The sequence below is a fragment of the Chionomys nivalis genome, chromosome 7, assembly GCF_950005125.1.
Source record: "Chionomys nivalis chromosome 7, mChiNiv1.1, whole genome shotgun sequence".
Classification (NCBI taxonomy): domain Eukaryota; kingdom Metazoa; phylum Chordata; class Mammalia; order Rodentia; family Cricetidae; genus Chionomys; species Chionomys nivalis.
Window position 1 is genome coordinate 31,283,689 of NC_080092.1, and position 18,567 is coordinate 31,302,255.

Here is an 18,567-nt window from a genome sequence, read left to right on the forward strand (position 1 = left end):
TGAGGAGACCATCATCCAAAGAATGTAATTCACCACAACTATCTAAGGACATTACTGTGATAACTCTAAGCCAGCCAGGGCTGGCAATGTAGGACATTGTCTCCAAAACATTGATCAGAAACCACCTGACCAGCTGCCTGCTTCATGAGATTAACACTTATATATTAATACTGGTGGCTGTCAACCTTCCTGCGTACCCACTACCTACCCCATGAGGAGTTCCCCTGTGCCTCAGAGACTTCAGATCCCACAAATCCAGTGCCTGACAGGCCCCTTGCCCACCCACTGCCTGGCCTGTCAGACTTGCCAGCTGTCTATCCACCTATTCCCCAAGGGATGTCAGCATTCCCACATTTGAGTCTTAGACATCCAAGTTCACCTGACCCCTGTTGACCACCTCATGTATCAGAGCCTTCAAAGCCCATCCAACTGCTTCCTATTATGAAATAAGTAAGACAAGGTAGTAAATATATACAAAAGAAAATCCAACCAGTGATCTAAGCATATACAAGCACAAAAACTTGGTTATATGAAAACCCAAGACAGCTCATTTCCTCTAAAAAATACAAACTCCAGAGTAATGGTCTCCATGAGAATGACTTAGATAAAGTTTCAGATGAAGAATTCACAAGGGTGATGTAAATGTGATCAAAGAAAGAAGATTCAAGCAATCATTTGAATGAAGGACAGGTCAACACAGGGAATGAAAATGAAATTCAATAATGAGAAATACTGAGCAAAATCTTAAATGAAGCTGGAGGTGAAAAATGCATTAAACCAAATACTCAGAACAAAGACTCACCATCAGAGTGGATCATATGGAGGAGAAAATATCAGGAATTGAAGACTATGTAGACGAATGGGAAGACTTGGTCAGGGAAGACCATAAAAATTGAAAGGCCCATGAGCAGAACATGAGTGACCTTTGGAACACCATGAAACACATCGGCAGAGAAGGAGCAGAACTCCCTTCCAGCGGCACAGAAAATATTCTCAACCAATCCTAGCAAGAATGTCTCCAAATTTAGGGAGAAGAATGCACACCCAGACAGATACAAAGGCATATAGATCTCCAGATACAAAAGGCGGAAAAAGAAACTCCTGAAGTCATATCACAGTTAAACCCAAGTGGGCTGCAAACTGCCAGAAACAACAGGAAGTGTAAAGATGGAGCCATCAGAATAACAACTGACTGACAGCAGCAGATTCCTGAAAGCCAGGGGGCTCAGCTGCTCTGCCAGACACTGTGGATGGTTGTTTCTCATCTGGGATTTTATCTCCATGGGGTACAACATAGACTCCAAGAGCATCTGGGTATCCCAGCCTGCTGTCTTCCTCCAAGCTCGACTACTTCAGAAGATCAGTTAGGTCCACACAAGCAAGGAGAAGGAAGGGATGCTGCTTCTCTGCTTTGGGATGCTCTGTGGCACAGAAGACAGCACAGAAGGATGCTCCTGTGCCTGCTCCCTGAGTGAAATCCCCAAGCCCTCCTACCCCGGAGTCAGTGCTCCCCTCCTCACGTTATCACACACGTAGGGCTATTGCCCAAGCTGAACTTAGAACCCTTCACTCACCTCAGCAGTGGTGACCTTGATCTGAGGGCAGTGTTGCCTCTGGGAAAGCTCTCCTCTTAGGAGAAGTCTATGCACTGCAGCAAGGACAGTTGTCTTGGAACGCTCTAGAACTGGAATTCAGACTCAGGACGTTCAGGAAGAAAAGAGGTGAAGATTGGAGTTCTGAGTCCTAGGAAGAACTTCCTGAAGAGAGAAAGACCACTTGGAATTGAAAGCCTGATCTTGACCTTCCTTGTTCCTTTATCGCTGCTGGTCCACACATAGCCCTTGCTATCTACATATTCTGGGTAGATATGAGCTCTTCTTATATAAACCACCTCACAGGGGAGGGGCTGCAGTCAGAGTTGGTTTCAGTTTCTATTCCTAGAAATGGCTGGCTTGCATGAAACAACTGGGAGGTCCTTTAGAGGAGGTCGCAAATGGGTCAAACTGATTGAAGTTGAACTTACTAAGTCTTACATGGCCATGATAGCACAGTTCCTGATAGAGATCCGGGTCTGACCCTCTGGCTTTTCCACGGGAGACTGCTGACTCAGGTGTGGGCACCTAGCCCTGGGCAAGCGATGCTTCTCATGTGGGTACTGAGTCAGTTACAGATTTACCAGTCAGACTTAAATTTTGGTTATAATAAATTCAAGACTTTTAATTAAAAAGACACCAACCCGAAGAAACCAGAGAGAGTTCTCTAGGTAAGGCCCTGACTACTGTATGCCAAAGGATTACAAAGGAAAAAACCCCACAGAGTTATAATTTTTGGGAGTAAATTAAATCGTATCATGTCTGGGTGTGGGCAAAGCTTGATCTTGTAACAGATACCCTGCAGATGCTTCAACCATCCATGCAAGCAAGCATCTCACACAAAACCTTAGCAGTTAGTCTGTTTAATCTGTGACTTTGTAGGAATAGCTGAGGAATTGAAATGTCGAACAAATAGCCTATTTTTCTTCTTCTTCTTCTTCTTCTTCTTCTTCTTCTTCTTCTTCTTCTTCTTCTTCTTCTTCTTCTTCTTCTTCTTCTTCTTCTTCTTCTTCTTTTTTGTTTTAACCTAACTGCTCCAGAAAGAGTAACCTGACAGGACACATTCAAGGTAGAAGCAACTTCTTCATGGCTTAAACAAGCTGAAAACAGTCTTGTTTTTACATGCTTAACACATAAAGTTTATCCTCTAAACACAATGTTCACCTTCACAATTCGATGCTAGTGAGTCCTGGCTGTTAGATGGCTGCAGACCCTCACAATGGTCTTGCCCACAGATGCCTTGCCCACTGTGTTTGTTTTCTCTATCTACTTGCTTGTTTGCTATAATCTCACGTGTCATCAGTCTTCAAACAAGAAAACATAGTAGCAATGAAGAATGGCTTCATGTGGTATTCCCCTCTGAATTCTGTGAATACCACTGGTGAATATTGAAACTGCCTTGGCCTGTTGATAGTGCAGATCTTAGGTAGGTGGGAAAAACTAAACCAAATACTGGGAGAAAGGAGGCGGAGTCAGAGAGAAGCCATGGAGCCCTTGGAAACAGACTTCGTTGGTAGGTCATCACTTCATGGTGATGCACAGATTAATGAAGATGGGTTAAATTAAGTAAAAGTTAGCAAATAAGAAGGTAGAGCTAATGAGCCAAACAGTGATTTAAATAATACAGTTTCTGTGATTACTTTGGAACTGAACAGCTAGGAACCAACAAGCAACCTCATTACAACAACGTCTGGTCAGAACTCTGGCCCTGCACCATGCATCTCAGTGTGGAAGTGTGTCTGATGCAGGTGATGGAGAAGATCACAGTCTCCTAACAGCCTGGAGTCAGCTGAGCAGACAGTGAACTTCTGACTGCAATCACAGACTGGTGTTCTGGCCTTGTCAAGGAAGCACCAACTATCATGTGATATTCACAACAGGTAATGGAGGAAGATTTTCCCAGCAAAAGGTGATGTGGTGAGCACGGGGCATGTTGCTTTGTATACTTTGGAGACCAGCCCTCTTTCTGATGTGGGATTGATGAAAATCTTTTCCCATTCTGTAGGCTGCTGTTTTGTCTTGTTGACTATGTCCATTGTTTTACAGAAGCTTTTCACTTTCAGGAGGTCACATTTATTTACTAATTGTTGTTCTCAGTGTCTCTACCATTGGGGTTATATTTAGGATGTGATCTCCTGTGGGAGGAAAGGTTTCTGCAGGCTCACAGTTCAGGGGTATTTGCAGTCCATCATGGTGGGAAGTCCAGGCAGGAGGATTTTGTTGCAGTACATTTTTACCCAGGAAGCAGAGAGTGATGACACCATGGTGCACAGCTAAGCTCACTTTTTCTACCTGCACAGTCCAAGATCCCAGGTAGGAATTGCACTGCCCACAGTGGACAGATCTTCCCTACTCAATGTACTCAAGATAATCTCTCTAGGTATGCCAAGAGCCCTATCTCCCAGGGGATTCTAGACCCAATCAGGTTAAATTGACTCTTACTCTTCACAGCTGCCATTTTGGTAATGTTGTCAAATATAATGGTTTATATACAACACATAAAGACTGTCAAGTGCTCTCTTTCTAGAAGGTGTGAATGGGTTGGGTTTGGGGACTTAGAAGGAGATGTTAGGAGGTATCATCTAAGGGGATCGGTGATGTGGGATTCCCTTCTGTATGCTGTGATTACCATTAATGAATAAAGAAACTTCTTTAGACCTATCGCAGGACAGAACTTCGCTAGGTGGGGAAAACTAAACTGAATGCTGGGAGGAAGAAGGGCAGAGTCCGGGAGAAACCATGGAGCTGCCGTCAGAGACAGACATGATAAAACTTTTCTGGTAGGCCACCATCTTGTGGTGATGCACAGATTAATGAAGATGGGTTAAATTAAGGTGTCAGAGTTAGAAAATAAGAAGCTAGAGCTAATGGGCCAAGCCGTGATTTAATTAATAGATTTTCTGTGTGATTATTTTGGGGCTAAGCAGCCAGGAACTAACAACCTCATTACAACAGATGGGTGTCCAGTTTTTACCTCAGGGTCTCTGACTGGGCATCAGAAGGGGTTTTGAAACGTCAGTTAGATGGGACTGGTGAGACACCTCAGTGGGCAAAAGGTTTTTGCCACACAGACCTGAAGACCTGAAATCATACTCCTGAACACATGGAAAGGATGAAAGAGAGAATCAATTCCACACAATTGTTCTCTGACATTCACACATGTGCTATGGCATAACCACCCTCCCACACAAAATTTGTACACAAATAATAGCAGCAATGATAAATACAAAAATCAAAAGATCAGTTTTATGGCAGTGAACCTGTGCCTGCTGCAACATGGCCAATGTAAAGATAAGAATTAGGTTAACTAGCTGGAGGAGACAGATTGCTGGAGTGAAGTAAGGAGGTGTGTGGCCCATGTGACCTATCTGATGCACACGCAAGAGAGTGCTGGTGCGGAGTCATCCCGAGTCCCTTCCTGGGGCATTCTGGGAAGGCTAGCTTCAAATGTGATGTGCATACGAAAGAAAGTTGCAATTAGTCTTTCTGACTCTCTCACATGTGGAACCTAGATTTAAGCTGATATGTTTGTGTATATACCAGTGTGTATATGAGTGTGTATTTATATGTGAGAATGAGTAGATCATGAAACCAGAAAGGAGAACATGAAAAGGGAAGAGAACTTAGGGACAGTGGGAAATAGAGATGATAGTGGAGTACATTCAAACAAAAGCAGAAATTGAAACTAACTGGGGAAAGGGACAGAACCAACTGTGGGGAAGGGGACACAGGGAAAGGCCATCGGAGAGAGACATGAATAAGAACAAAGTTTAATGCCATGTACATGGAGGTTCTATAATTATCTCACTTTGTGTGTTAGCTTAAGGAGCTGACTAAATATTACAGTCCTTGTTTTTTATGCCTTTGATTCCAACTCACAGGATCTGCCAGAGAATGTCGAAAGTGTTCCTGTTAAGGTCTAGGAGTAGGAATATAGGAGTGTAGGATCCAGTTGTAGGAATATAGAAACACAGAAATACAAATTTGTAAGCCCACCTTTCTACTCTCTGCTTAACATTAAACATCGACTGGCCAATTTTCTTGCTATATATAAGCAAGTTCTGAGCAAATATCCCGGGTTTGTTTTCATTTTTACTTTCTTTATTTCTACAGGTCATAAAGGAAGCTAGGAACTGAATGAAGATGAATTACATAATATCAAAATCCACAGGCCACAGCTGAACTTGGCCTGGTGGAAATGTGTGGCTTTAAATACCTGTACTAACAATACCAAAGAGGGTACACTTGGTAAAGAGACACAATGTTTTTTGGGGGGTGGTTGGTTTTGGTTTCTAAGATTCATTTATTTACTAAGTATACAGTGTCCTGGCATATCTGCCTGCAAGCCAGAAGAGGACAGCCGATTTCATGGTGGTTGTGAGCCACCATGTAGTTGCTAGGAATTGAACTCAGGACCTCTGGAAGAGCAGCCAGTGCTCTTAACCTCTGAACCATATCTCTAGTCCAGTCATGATGTTTTAAAAGGCCTCAAACCAACAACCTATTTCACCCCCATAAAGAAACTCAAAACATAAAAGTAAACTCAGTTTCAGAGGAAGTAGGGAGACAAAGATTTGAACAGATAGAAAGATTGGAAAAACTAGCCAAAGTTAGTTCGGCGGGGGTGGGGGTGGGGGTGGCAATCAATATAATTTATAAATCACTAGCTAAAGTCCACCTAGACTGAGCTGAAGAAAAGCATATATGAACAAAATCAGAAATGGAAGGGGGGCATTGCTGAGTCTGCAGAAATAAAAGAATTATAAAGATCTGTGGAAGACTTTGCCCCAAAGCATGAGCCAACATAGCCGGAAGAGCGAAACTCCTAGAACATTATCAAATGATGTCGTCTTAGCAGAAATCTGAGGAGACTGTACCAAGTAAGAACTGAATAAATACCTTTTAATCTTCTCAATGAAAAGTCCAGTATATGACAACATTTCCACATTGTATGCTCAATACAATGAAAAAAGGGGGCTGGGATGATGATTCTATAAGGAAATGACAAATGTTTGAGAAACTGATATGTTTGAGCACATTTAGGCACACTATAACATGCAATGATACATCACATGGTACCCTGTTAATCTTTGCTTCTTTATTAATTAAAAGTGAATTGTGAGCATGAGTGGTATATGCATGTTTTTGTGCATTTGGAGGCACTGCTCCTGGAAGTGAGGGAGCATCCCTCAGGAAGGCCGTTACAAGGTGCTTCCTGAGCCTCTAAGTCCACTGGAGGGAACTTCGTCCTTGAAAGAGTCTTGAGGAACTCACTCACTCACCCAGGATCAGACCCAGATTCTTGGCATCTAACCCAGAGCCAGGTCTCCTCGAGTCCTCAAAAATCACTGCAGGGAGACCTCTGTGGCCCTGCAGAGTCCAAGGCAGGAGTGTTGTGGCTATCACTGGAGGATGACCTTTCTGCTCGACCTTTCAATGTGGACGTGAAGGGGTGGGCACTCTCTCCTGGGTAGTTCCTACTTGACCTTGATTTGCCCTCTGTACCAAATGGGGGCTTAGCCAAAATCTCTAGATTTCCATATTCAGAGACTCTCGAGACCAAAATCACTGTTCACAGCCAGCCCTTAGCCGACCATCGTCTTCTCCCTGCATTGCTGTCTTTGTGAATGACAGTGACTGATTGCAGTTACTGCTTAGCTGCAATTAATGACAGTTTTCTGATTGCAAAGATGCTGTTCATTTTACTTGATTTTCTAATGAAGTAAAACCTGTGTGGACCCTCAGGTAACTACTCAGCTCCATACACTAATATCACCAAATGAATAGGATACGGAGGCTTCAGGGCATGAAAGGAAGACCCAAGGGTTGTCCTGCCCAGGTCACCTTTTATATGAGTCTCCAGCTCTGTGGGCATCTGATTGCTGCCACAGTTTGTGCTCAAGAGGAAGGCAGACATACCCCACTGTCTCAGGAACCCCAAACAACTATTGGTGGTAACTGTTAGTCAGAGGCAGTAGCACCTTAAATCATGAGGACATCTCAGTGTACCTTTGACAGCTCCCCGACTCCACTTCCCTCTTCTTTGGTTCACCTGGGACAGGCTCCTTGCTCTGGCTTTTGAGGTTCTCACCACTGTAGCCCATCTGCTCTGACTACTTGTATTTTCCACTGCCTTCTAAAGTGTTTCCAACACAACCATGAAGGCTTTGACAACTGTAGCGAGTCCTGATTTACAATGGCTCTGTGTGACAGGGGTGTGAGATGATCTGCATTCAGCAGAAACAGAGCTGCAAGTGTTGAATTTGGGTCCTTCTCCAGACTGGCCACATATGGCGAAACCTCAGGATGGTAGGAGGTCACAGTGGACCACGCTCTCAACCAGCCCTAGCATCGCATGGTTGTTTGTACTGTCACCAGCAATTTCTTTGCTTAAAGATATTTAACATTTTGCATGAGATAACATACATTTTACTATATACTAAACTGTGTCAGACAATTTCACCCCCAACTGCCAGCAAACAAATGCTAGCAAGTTAAGTAGATTTGGCTTGGTTGTGCTATTCCAAAGACTAAAGAGATGAAATTCAATTTTATATTATTTCCAACTTACTAAAGACATACCTACAAGGAGTTGGAAAGCATTCATATTAGTTAGCAATGATAGTGGCACAAATATATAAGGAAAATGGCTTAAGGAAGGAGAGATTAATTGAGCTCTTGATTGGCAAGAAGCCAGGGATGCCTGGGTAGAGTGATTTAGCCCTTAGTTGCAGAAATATGTCAGACTGTTAACATCCTAGTGAACCAGAAAGTAGAAAGAGTGGGGCCAGAACCAGGGTCTGGCCTCTAACTTCAAATGGCCACCACTGGCTGGTGACTTCCTTCTACCAGCTAGAACCCACCTCTTAAAGGTCCCCCAGCCCCCAGAAATAACAACTGCTGGGGAACTAGCTAGCACTCAAAGCATGAGACAGTGGGGGACATTTCCATTTTAAGCCATAACAGCAACAAACGGGGCTGGGAGTTGAGCTCAGTGGGAGAGTGTGCTCAGCATGAGGAATGCCCTGTGTCCAACATGCAATATCAAAGCAACAGACAGAAACCACAAATTCCACTGCAATTAACAAACTCAGCTAACCTGCCGCAGACACCACTTTCTTTTCTTTCGCAGTTTTAGACATTGGACACGGGTCTCACACATGCTGAGCAGATGCTCTACCCCAGTTCCGACATCACCTCCATTTAATAGATGAGACCATAGATGCTCAGAGAGACTGGGAAACCTGTCAAGACCAATAGAATGATCTGGACTCTGCTCTTCTCTTTTAACCTAACACTAGATCTACCTCTCAAGGCTAAGCTCAAAACTCTATGAAAATGTTTCTGGTTGTTTTATTGATAACAAACACTCATATTTCAGCATTAATAGCGAAGAAAATCTAAGCAGAACAATGTCTAATATCACCTCTTAAAACAAAAGCTAACCTGGGCATGGTGGTGCATGCCTACAAACTCAGGATTTGAACAGTGCAAACAGGAAGATCAGATCAAGGACATCCTGGTGACTAGTGACAGTGAGGCTACATGAGAAAACCCTCTCACACACAAAGAAAAGCCAACCCAAACCAACCAACCCAAAATACTGTTCGTGTCCAGGCACACCTTGGCTCTGCCCCTTGGGAAGCTGACACTCCTCTACATATGGCAAGTAGTTCCCTTATTGTATGCAGGTACAAAGGTCCCTTTTAGAGACAAGCTCTGCCCACTCCTAATATCTCCCCCCACCCACCCACCCACCCACCCACCCACCACAGCCAAGGCAAGCAGGTCTTGGTCTCCCTCTCCTTTCCTCTATCTCTCTTTCCTTCCTCTCTCCCTCTCTGTCTGTCTCTGTGTCTCTCCCTTCCCTCCCTGCCTTTGCTCTCCCAATACCTTCTTCTCAGTAAACTCCACACTCAAGCTCTCTCTGCATGGCATGTTCTGTCACCTGCTGTGGGCCTCACCCGACCCGCCAAGGTTCCAACTTGCACCGTATCTTAACAAATACAAAACCACACAACTTAAAACTAAAAGAATCAAAAGGTAAACAAGCTCAGTGCTGGATCTCTTTCTCTCTATGCTGGTTGGATTCTTTGACCCTCTGCTGCCCCCATGTGGTTTTGTGCTTTCTTAGCTGGTACAGCTAATGTGAGCAGCTGAATTCTTAATACTCTCTTGAAACAGCAGTGGCCTTGTCCTAGGTAAAGTGCCATCCACAGAACAATGCCACTCTGCTTCCCACCTCAGTTAATGACGGGTCTGTCTGGCTGCAGGTTACCCCACTGGGCATACTCTAAAGGACTAACCTCTCTTCATTCATTCATTCCACCATCAGAAGCATCTGTGACCTAAAACACACATTCCTGACTCCTTTATGTCTGCTTCCTCCTCCCTGACATTAGCACTGGTGTTGCCACTCTTCATGATGGCAATGTTTCCTAACTGGCCTTAGCTTCTAAATTAAAGATATTGAGTTATGTTATGCATACACGGCACCTCTGGAATTCCTTGCTTCTTTGACTTCTCCATCATTGCATAGTCTGTCCCCTACCCCAGGCTACTGACAGTGAATCTATCTTTGTAAAAACAAAAGCTTCCCTATGAAAGGCTTTCATCAGAAATTTCCCCCACCCAACCACCACCCAGACTGCTTTTCTTCTGTTCTCCCATAATTCCCTTACATGCAGTCTCCTTGTCCACCCCCTGTTATCCCAACCCTGCAAGCTGACACCAGCTTCAAGGCCTTTACTCTTCAGGGTTACATCCCCACAGAGGGCTTTTCCCAGATACATCCTGCCTTGCTAACTCATCTCCCCTTCACCGACTGAACCCTCCCCTCACACCCGATTTAGAGTTGAATTCCTTTCCACCCTAGGTCTGTTTTCTGCCTCATGCCCCACAGCAAACAATGCCGGTGCACAGGATGTTTTATTCGTGCTGGATGAGTTTTGCTGACTTCTGGTCTCCTAGTTGGAACTTGTGTTTCCCGATGCCTCTTTTGCATACCCCAGGCTCTGAAAACAGTGCCTGTGTTATGTTCTCAGCAAATGCCCCTTGGACAAGTAATATTTCTATTATACAAAACAACCTCGTGAAGCTTGTGTCTCAGCTCAAAGGTCTCAATTCTACATGCCGGGTATAGGTGGTGGTTTAGTTTTCTTCCTTTGAACAAGATCATGTAAGAAACCACTTCATTTCCCACTGATCTTTGGAGAAAAATTATTCTCTGTTTAATATCAGTTCTTTTTCTGGATCTACACTTTAACCTCCCTTAGTTTGTGCTGTGCCTTCCTGCTGCACACAGTTCTTCAACTCAGGGACCACTGCTGGTCTCCTAAACAGAGAGAAACAACGTAGGCAAGTGTTAATATGATTAAGGAAAGACAAGGGGAGAATTAGGTCAAAGTGGAGGGTTACAAGAAATAATGGAAAATTACTCACTTCCCCACTACCCCCAACAACAGCAGGAGACAGCAATCACCTCACTGGAGAGAGACAGACAATAGGAGGAAGGGATAGGCTGCTGCATAAATAGAAACTGAAAAATGGACCAACCGCTGGTGTAGGAACTGCGAAGTTGGGATGGCATGACAGGAAAGGTGTCACTATCCTGTGGTTGGGTGTCCTGCAGAAAAACAAGCTCAGCACAGACATCCTGTACCGGGAGTTCTAGTGTTAAAATGATCTCATTGTCCTTTTCCCATGCTCGCTCTTACTAGGTGAGAGGGGACAAGAAATAGCTGCTCTGTCTGATCCAGTCTCCATCCTTAGTGTCCACTAACCCCTCATCCAGGGATGCCCATGTCGCTCAGGTAGGAAACGTCCTACCTCAGACTGCAGGGCTAAAAGAGACAAAAGCCTCCTCTCGCAATGATGGGAACATCAAGGAAAGGAGAATTCCTGAGGTGATGTGTATGCAAAATGTCACAATCTTATCATTGTACATTAAACACAGGTATGAAAATACCACACTATACCTTGTAACACACCAGTTACAAAAAGGGAAGTGTGAGAGTGTCAAGGAGACAGCAGTGTGGAAATGGCCCAGATCAGCTTCTACGTATCTACCCACTGAGTCCTGCCACCCGCCATAACAAGTTTCTCTATCACCTGAGCTACATACAGAACTCTCACTGTCCACACCAGTGCTGACCACAGAGGAAGGTGGAACCCATGGCTCTCGTGAAAACCATAAATGGATTTCCTGGAACTGGAGCTCCCAAGCTGATGATGCAAGAGACCCAAAAGAAGAACTGGGGCCAATAGGGACACAGTAAGGAAACTGGTCAGGGAAGGTCCTTAGGGACCAACCAGAACACAAAAATATAGGAGTCTGTAGGAAAGTTTCTTTATATTATATCTGCTCTCAGCCACCGTTTCGGCACATCCTCGGAAAGGGACGTAAGAGGGTCTCCAACAATGGCTTTCCCCTTTGAGCCCACTCTGCATGACAGTCCACACCTTTGCCTGCCTCATCAAGCAAGCCTACACCTGCGAGTTGCGGGTGATATACAGAAAACTGTTGATATATTAATGGGGATCAAATATAGGTACTAGCTCCACAGGGTTGACTGAGGTAGGAGGATCATAAGTTTCAAGCAAGCCTGGTCTACATGGCAAGTGCCTGGACAGCTTGAGCTACCAACAACACTCACACCTAACAAACAAAGTGCCAATCTGGACACCATGCCGGGCATTTATAATCTGAGGGAGGGATTGCGCTGCATCCATACCCACAAATGTCTGATGGAACGTGGGCCCTGAGACTCATCACAAACGCTGTGAGCTATTTTCTTTGGTCAGGAGGCATAGGTTATAGCGCACAGTCCCAGAGTCTACGTTCATTGTTCCTGCCATCACCCTCTATTCACAGCCCATTGTTTTTCACACTAGAAGTGCCCCAGACTTGACAATAGACTTTATGGTCAAAGTCTTAAATTTTTTTACATTATGTGTCATATATGTAAGCCCTTCTTCTCACACATGTAAGTCCATGTCTGACCCCTTGACCTCTGCTTCCCAAGGACCTCTGTTCCTCCAAGCTTATGGGAGGGCAGCACCACCGGACAAATGGGAATGTGACAGATTCAACACCTGCTCTCGTGGAATTTCCAGCTTAGCTTCAGCGGAGCACAACAAATGTGCACAGTTTCCTGACTGTGTGCAAATGTCGCGACAAAACCCACCTTTGCAATAAACATATGGAAATAAAAATAAAATAAGTGGTCTAATAATTTCATAACTGATATCAGTGTGCCTGGTGACAAACTTAGAAAGTATGAAGAAAGAGCACAGAGAAAAAGAGTATTCATCAGAGCATAGGAAAACTGAAGAATCAGGACCCCTAGGTGTATGCAATCTAGGTTCATTTTTGCACACACAAAAAATGTTTTCGGGGTCGGGGAGTTGGGTCAGCGGTTAAGAGCACAGGCTGCTCTTCTGGAAGACTTAGGTGCAGTTGCCAGCATCCACATGGAAGCACACCAACAGTCCAGGGGATCTGACACCTTTCTTAGGCACATACCTACAAGCAGGCAAAACATCCAAATGCGTAAAAAGGTAATAACCATTTGTTTCTATAATAAATGGCATGCACTGAATCTCCCTTTGGGTCAGGTAGATCTGTTGCCTAGCAGCTATAATGCAAAGACTCTGTGTGTGTGTGTGCGTGTGTGTGTGTGTGCGTGTGTGTGTGTGTGTGGTGACTACTAAAGTCAGGCGGGACGCTTCATGAGAGCAGGGGAGCATCTCTCCCCTTCTCTCTTCCTTTTGGTCTCATCCTCTTTCCAAATCGCCCCCAATCTAGTGTTTGAAAATCTGCATTTTTCAGACAGAAGAAAACATGAAGCTCATCTTTCTGAGTCTTTTTTTATTTCAATGGTTTTTATTTTATAAGAAACATTGTACAGTTAATTGAATTGTGTGCCTGGGGAAAAAAATACAAGTTTTTTTGTGATCCAAAAGTCCACAAATGTCTGGGGGCCAGAAACTGATGCGTAGATTCCTGTCCATTGAAAACCTGGTCTGGAATGAAGGGTATGAGCTCGTGGTGGATCCCTGCATAGCAGATCCAGATCCTGGGTTTAAGACTCATGGTAGAGCTTTGTGTAGCATTTCTAGGTCCTGGGTTTAATACTCATTTACTGCAAACACGGTAACAACAAACTGGCCTTTGTCTAGGCAATGCAGTGGACACATAGTATACACCCTAAAGGAGCAGATAAAATAGGAACACCCCAGATTACTGTAATGACTTAGATAAAGGTTAGGAAACTATTCTTTAATACTGTTTTTAAAGTATTTGCTTGTTTATTTTTAAACTGAGACAAATATCCCAGGCTATGCCGACCTTCCGACCCTCCAGTCCCCTCCTCTCAAGTACTGGGGTTACAGGCATGCACCACTCTACGCATGTCTATGTGTATAGCAGGCAGGCAAGCATGCATGCATGCAGGCAGGCAAGCATTTTATTACCTGAGTTACATCCTCAGCCCAACTGAATTCTCCTTTTCTTGGTAGGGAAGAGCTGGGGTCTCATGCATTGCAGGAACTTGGGGCCTTGAACTTGCTTTGTAACTAAGGATGATAATAAAAATTTGAATTCCCTGCCTCCAGCCCGGGAGCTATAGGGTGACAGACATTTTTCACCATACCCAGTTTATAGCAGAAAATTTTTCAAAATTTAAAGTTTTTACTTATTGATCGAGTCTTGATAATCCCTAGAATCAAGCAACTCTCTTGCCCCAGCCTCCTAGAAATCTGTACCACCACAGCCAGTGATATAAAACTTGTTAAAGTGAATTCTTGTCTTCCTGGAAAAGGGATGAGTTAGTTCTACAGGCTCAGTGCTTATGAATGGATGGTTCTGGTTGGTAAATAGTGTGCATGGTTTGATAAATGCAACCTACGAAGGAGATTTTAGTGTGCATGGGTTTAATCAGGGGCATCTCCTGAAAGAAGAGAATCTGATTAAACTTTGGACAAGGCAGGTGGTTGGGGTAAGAATGAGGAGAGATACCAGAAAGACATTTTGTACTATAAACACTAAAATTAGTTTGCTGGATTGGGCACCCCCTAGGAGGTGTCAGAAACAGGCCAATGGCGGAAGTGGTGCACACTTACACAGTGGAAATTCTGGCCGAAGTTGTGCACACTTACTTACACAGCAGAAATCTGGCAGCTGTTGGGCGAAGGAAGATAGCTTCTATTTTCACAAATGCTTGGGAACTTCCTTTGACAATTAGGGCTCCAGGGGCAGGAAGCCTCTTACAAAGTTGGGTGAAATAACCATGTTCTCTACAAAATGTTTCTTTTGAAAAGTTAGCTCAGTTGGCTGTCTAGTATCAAGTCCCCATGGCAACTCTCTCTGTGTCTCTCTCTGCCGCTCTCTTTCTCCCTCTCTTTGTCTCTATCTGTGCCTCCTCACCAATGCTAGGATTGAGTTCAGCACCCCACACATGCTAAGCAGACATGCTACCAAAGAGCTACACCTCAACCAACCCCCTCCTTTAAAATTGTACTTATTAATACATAACCAAAGCCTGAGACTGAGCAAGCATTTTCCTGTGACTTAGTAGAACTTCCAGAACTCAATTCGAACCCCCCACTTAGCTCTCTGCTTTCAATAAGATAACTGGATTTGCAGGAAAAGATTATTTTATTGCAAATGTGGACAAACAACTGATGCCCAGCTCAGCAAGATGGATGTGAGTCCTATTTTATAATTTTATTTTATTTCAATTATTTTATAATTGAAAAGTAAATGACATGGAAGAAAAGTTTAAATTTTGCTAAGTGTTATTGGTGGGGAAACATGCTATTGTAAACTGTCAAATGGGTAAGATAGGAGTCCTCTAGCACCCAGACGGTTGAGGTCACCTTGAGCATCATAAGGAGATTCAACCTCAAGCGAAGGAAAGAAGGCAAGAGCAAATAAAAGCAAAAATGCTAGATGGTGGCATTTTTGCTATAGGATTGTATGCATCCATTACTCCCATATATACCTTCTCTGTCCCACATATATAATATGAAAATAAACCTGCCTTTACCCTGTTGCTCCTGAGTAGCAAAACGTTCCATTTTTATTCCTTGAAGCAATCATCCTAAGGTTTCACAGTATAAAGTCGAGGCTTCTCTAAAAAGAACTCCAGAGGTTTTTTTCTGCCATCTAGATTTTTCATTTATGCCACTCATGGGAGGCTCTATTATGTAAATAACAGGCCAGTGAAAGCTTCATAAACAAATAAGGTACATGTCACAGTTCGTAATTAGAGAAAAATGATCACATGTGGTCCAGTGCCTGGAACATAAACTCTGAACGAATGGTGAACGTTAGTAAGAAGGGTTATGTCTTCTTGGAAGGGGAACATTCTAATGTTAACAGATAAGTGATACAATCTCAATGTTCTGGTACTGAGTGCTTGAGTTAACAAAACCTTCCATTCTCTATCATATATTTAGAAACAACTCTGCCAAAGAAGGAGGGGAAAACCCATTTATCACACAGTTAGTTAGTACTGGTTTGGGGTTTATAAAGTCCTTTCCAAAATAGCACTTGTCATGCACCTCATTGTTAGTGATTAAACTGAATCACACAGAGAGGGAATTGTTTACTGGTCACCACACAGCCACGAAGTGACAGAGCCCAGCTCCAGAGCTCAGTGCTGGCTGCTAGTCCTGCAGTGGTCCAGCCCTTTCTGCAGTGCTCCCAACACTTCCTGATTCCTCAAGCTGTAAATGAGGGGGTTGAGCATAGGCGTAAGGACTGTATAGAAGATAGAGACCTCCTTGTCCTGGCTTGGGGTCCGGTAACGCCTCGGCCTTAGGTAGATGAACATGGCTGCCCCGTAGAAGAAGGAGACAGCTGTCAGATGGGAGGAACAAGTGGCTAGAGCCTTTCTTCGGGACTGAACCGACGCCATACGGAGCACAGTTCCTAGGATGCGAGCATAGGAGGCTACAATGATGGAGAAAGGAAAGAGCAGCATGAAGATGCAGCAAGCAAGTCCTACCTTCTCAAATAAGGACGTGTCTGCACAGGCCAGCTTCAACAAGGAAAGCATCTCACAGAAGAAGTGGTCCACCTCCCTCAAGTTGCAATAGGGGAAGGTCATTACCACCACCATCTGCACCAGGCCATCTACTACACCAAAGGCCCAAGAGCTCCCAACAATCTGAAGACAGACCTTCTGATTCATGAGGACAGGGTAGTGAAGTGGGTGGCTAATGGCCACATAGCGATCATAAGCCATGAGTCCCAACAAGAGCCCTTCAGATCCCACAAGAGAGACAAAGAGTCCAATTTGTATGATACAACCCACAAAGGAGATGGACTTCCTACCAGACAGGAAGTTGGCTGCCATCTTTGGCACAGTGGTGCAGACCAACATGAGGTCCATGAGGGAGAGCTGACTGAGGAAGAAGTACATGGGAGTATGAAGTCGGGAGTCAGTGTAGATGAGGAGGATGAGGAGAACATTCCCACAGAGCGCCACTGTGAAGACCAGCATGACCACAGAGAAAAGAAGAAGATCAGTTGGACTGTGGGAGAAGATGCCCAAGAGGATAAAGTCATCTGTGAATGACTGGTTCAGCCACATCACCATGCTCAGTTGTCGTACTGGACCATCTGAAAACATGAACAAAGACATATTTATTGATACCTCTGTCCCTTCCAACCTCTGATGTTTTTCTCTCTTACACACACACACACACACACATACATACACACACACACACACACACACACACACACACACACAGAGAGAGAGAGAGAGAGAGAGAGAGAGAGAGAGAATACTTTCTCTCCCTCCTCCTTTATCTCTGTACTAAACATTCTACCAGGGGTCTCAAACACGCTAGGTAAGCATTTTACACTCTCAAACTGGAGAGGCTCTTATAAGAGAGTCAGTGGCATTATCCAACTTCATATGAACAAACACAAATAGAATGAAATTATGCCTTTTTTTAAAAAGGCAATATTGATGATGTTTATGAATACCGAACCTCAGGGGAAACAAAAGAACAAATTTTCTGGGTGTGCTGGTGTAGATCTATCATCTCAGCAATTCATGAGGCCGAGACAGGAGGATCATGAGTTCGAGGCCACTCTGGATTCTGTAATGATTACACACTTCTTTTAAAAAGCCATCAAGCAACAACAAAACAATAAATAATTACAAACAATCAAGTGGCAGATCATGACTGCAGCTTTTAAATTAGCTTCATACTCTGACGATTTCAACATTGTCCTCCCCTCAGTGGCATTTCCAAGAATTTTTGTTTTATTTTTGTGATTTAAGAAAATATTTACTTTGACTTACAATTTGCACTGTAAAAAATATGAGAACCTTTTTTCCTGATCAGTTTGTGGCTATGCTTCCAATTGCTCTTATATATTTATCCTGAATGTCACTATTTGCTATTAGTTTCCCCTTTTCTTATTGCTTTATTATTATTATTTACTCATTTTTTTTCAGGCAGCGTCTCACCACGTAGCTCAGGCTGGTTTCACACTCTTAATTCTCCAGCCCATCTCTCTGTTGGTGGGAACGCAGGGCTGTTGTACTACAACAAGGAATTTTCAGGCACATTTGTGGTTCTGCCTATAACAAAGTCATGCAATATTTCCCTTTTAATTTTGTATTAGCTGTCCAACAGTGAATAACATATAGCTCCAAGACTTAGCAACTTAAATAAAACACACTAAAAAACGTTAGCTATATCACAGTTTCTGTGGGCCACTGGCCCTGGTACAGCTTAGCTGAGTGCCCTTTATAGTGTAGAGGCCATCATGTGGCTATTGTCAGGCTGTTGGCCAGATACCCTCCTGCCAAGGCATGACCAGAATAGACTCTACTCCAAGATCACTCATGCAACTGTTGGCAGCTTTTGTTCCCTCCTCACAGGGCACCTCATAGCCTGGAAGCTAACATTGCCAAAGATAAAACATTCAAAAGCTGAGAGCCAGAGTACC

The 18,567-nt window shown here is 43.8% G+C and overlaps 2 protein-coding genes across 2 annotated transcripts in view; both read right to left on the reverse strand.

The window, feature by feature from the left end:
• LOC130877147 (uncharacterized) overlaps positions 1 to 1,977 on the reverse strand; it is a 68,595-nt gene extending 66,618 nt beyond the window's left edge. Inside the window, 1 exon segment of the mRNA XM_057774096.1 lies at positions 1,575 to 1,977. The gene's annotated coding sequence lies outside the window, so the exon portion shown is untranslated.
• Positions 1,978 to 16,249: 14,272 nt separating this feature from the next.
• Positions 16,250 to 17,197, reverse strand: LOC130878114 (olfactory receptor 2V2-like). Its single transcript, XM_057775903.1, has one exon. The coding sequence runs from the start codon at positions 17,195 to 17,197 to the stop codon at positions 16,250 to 16,252; it is 948 nt and encodes a 315-aa protein (XP_057631886.1).
• Between the last annotated feature and the right edge of the window lie 1,370 nt (positions 17,198 to 18,567).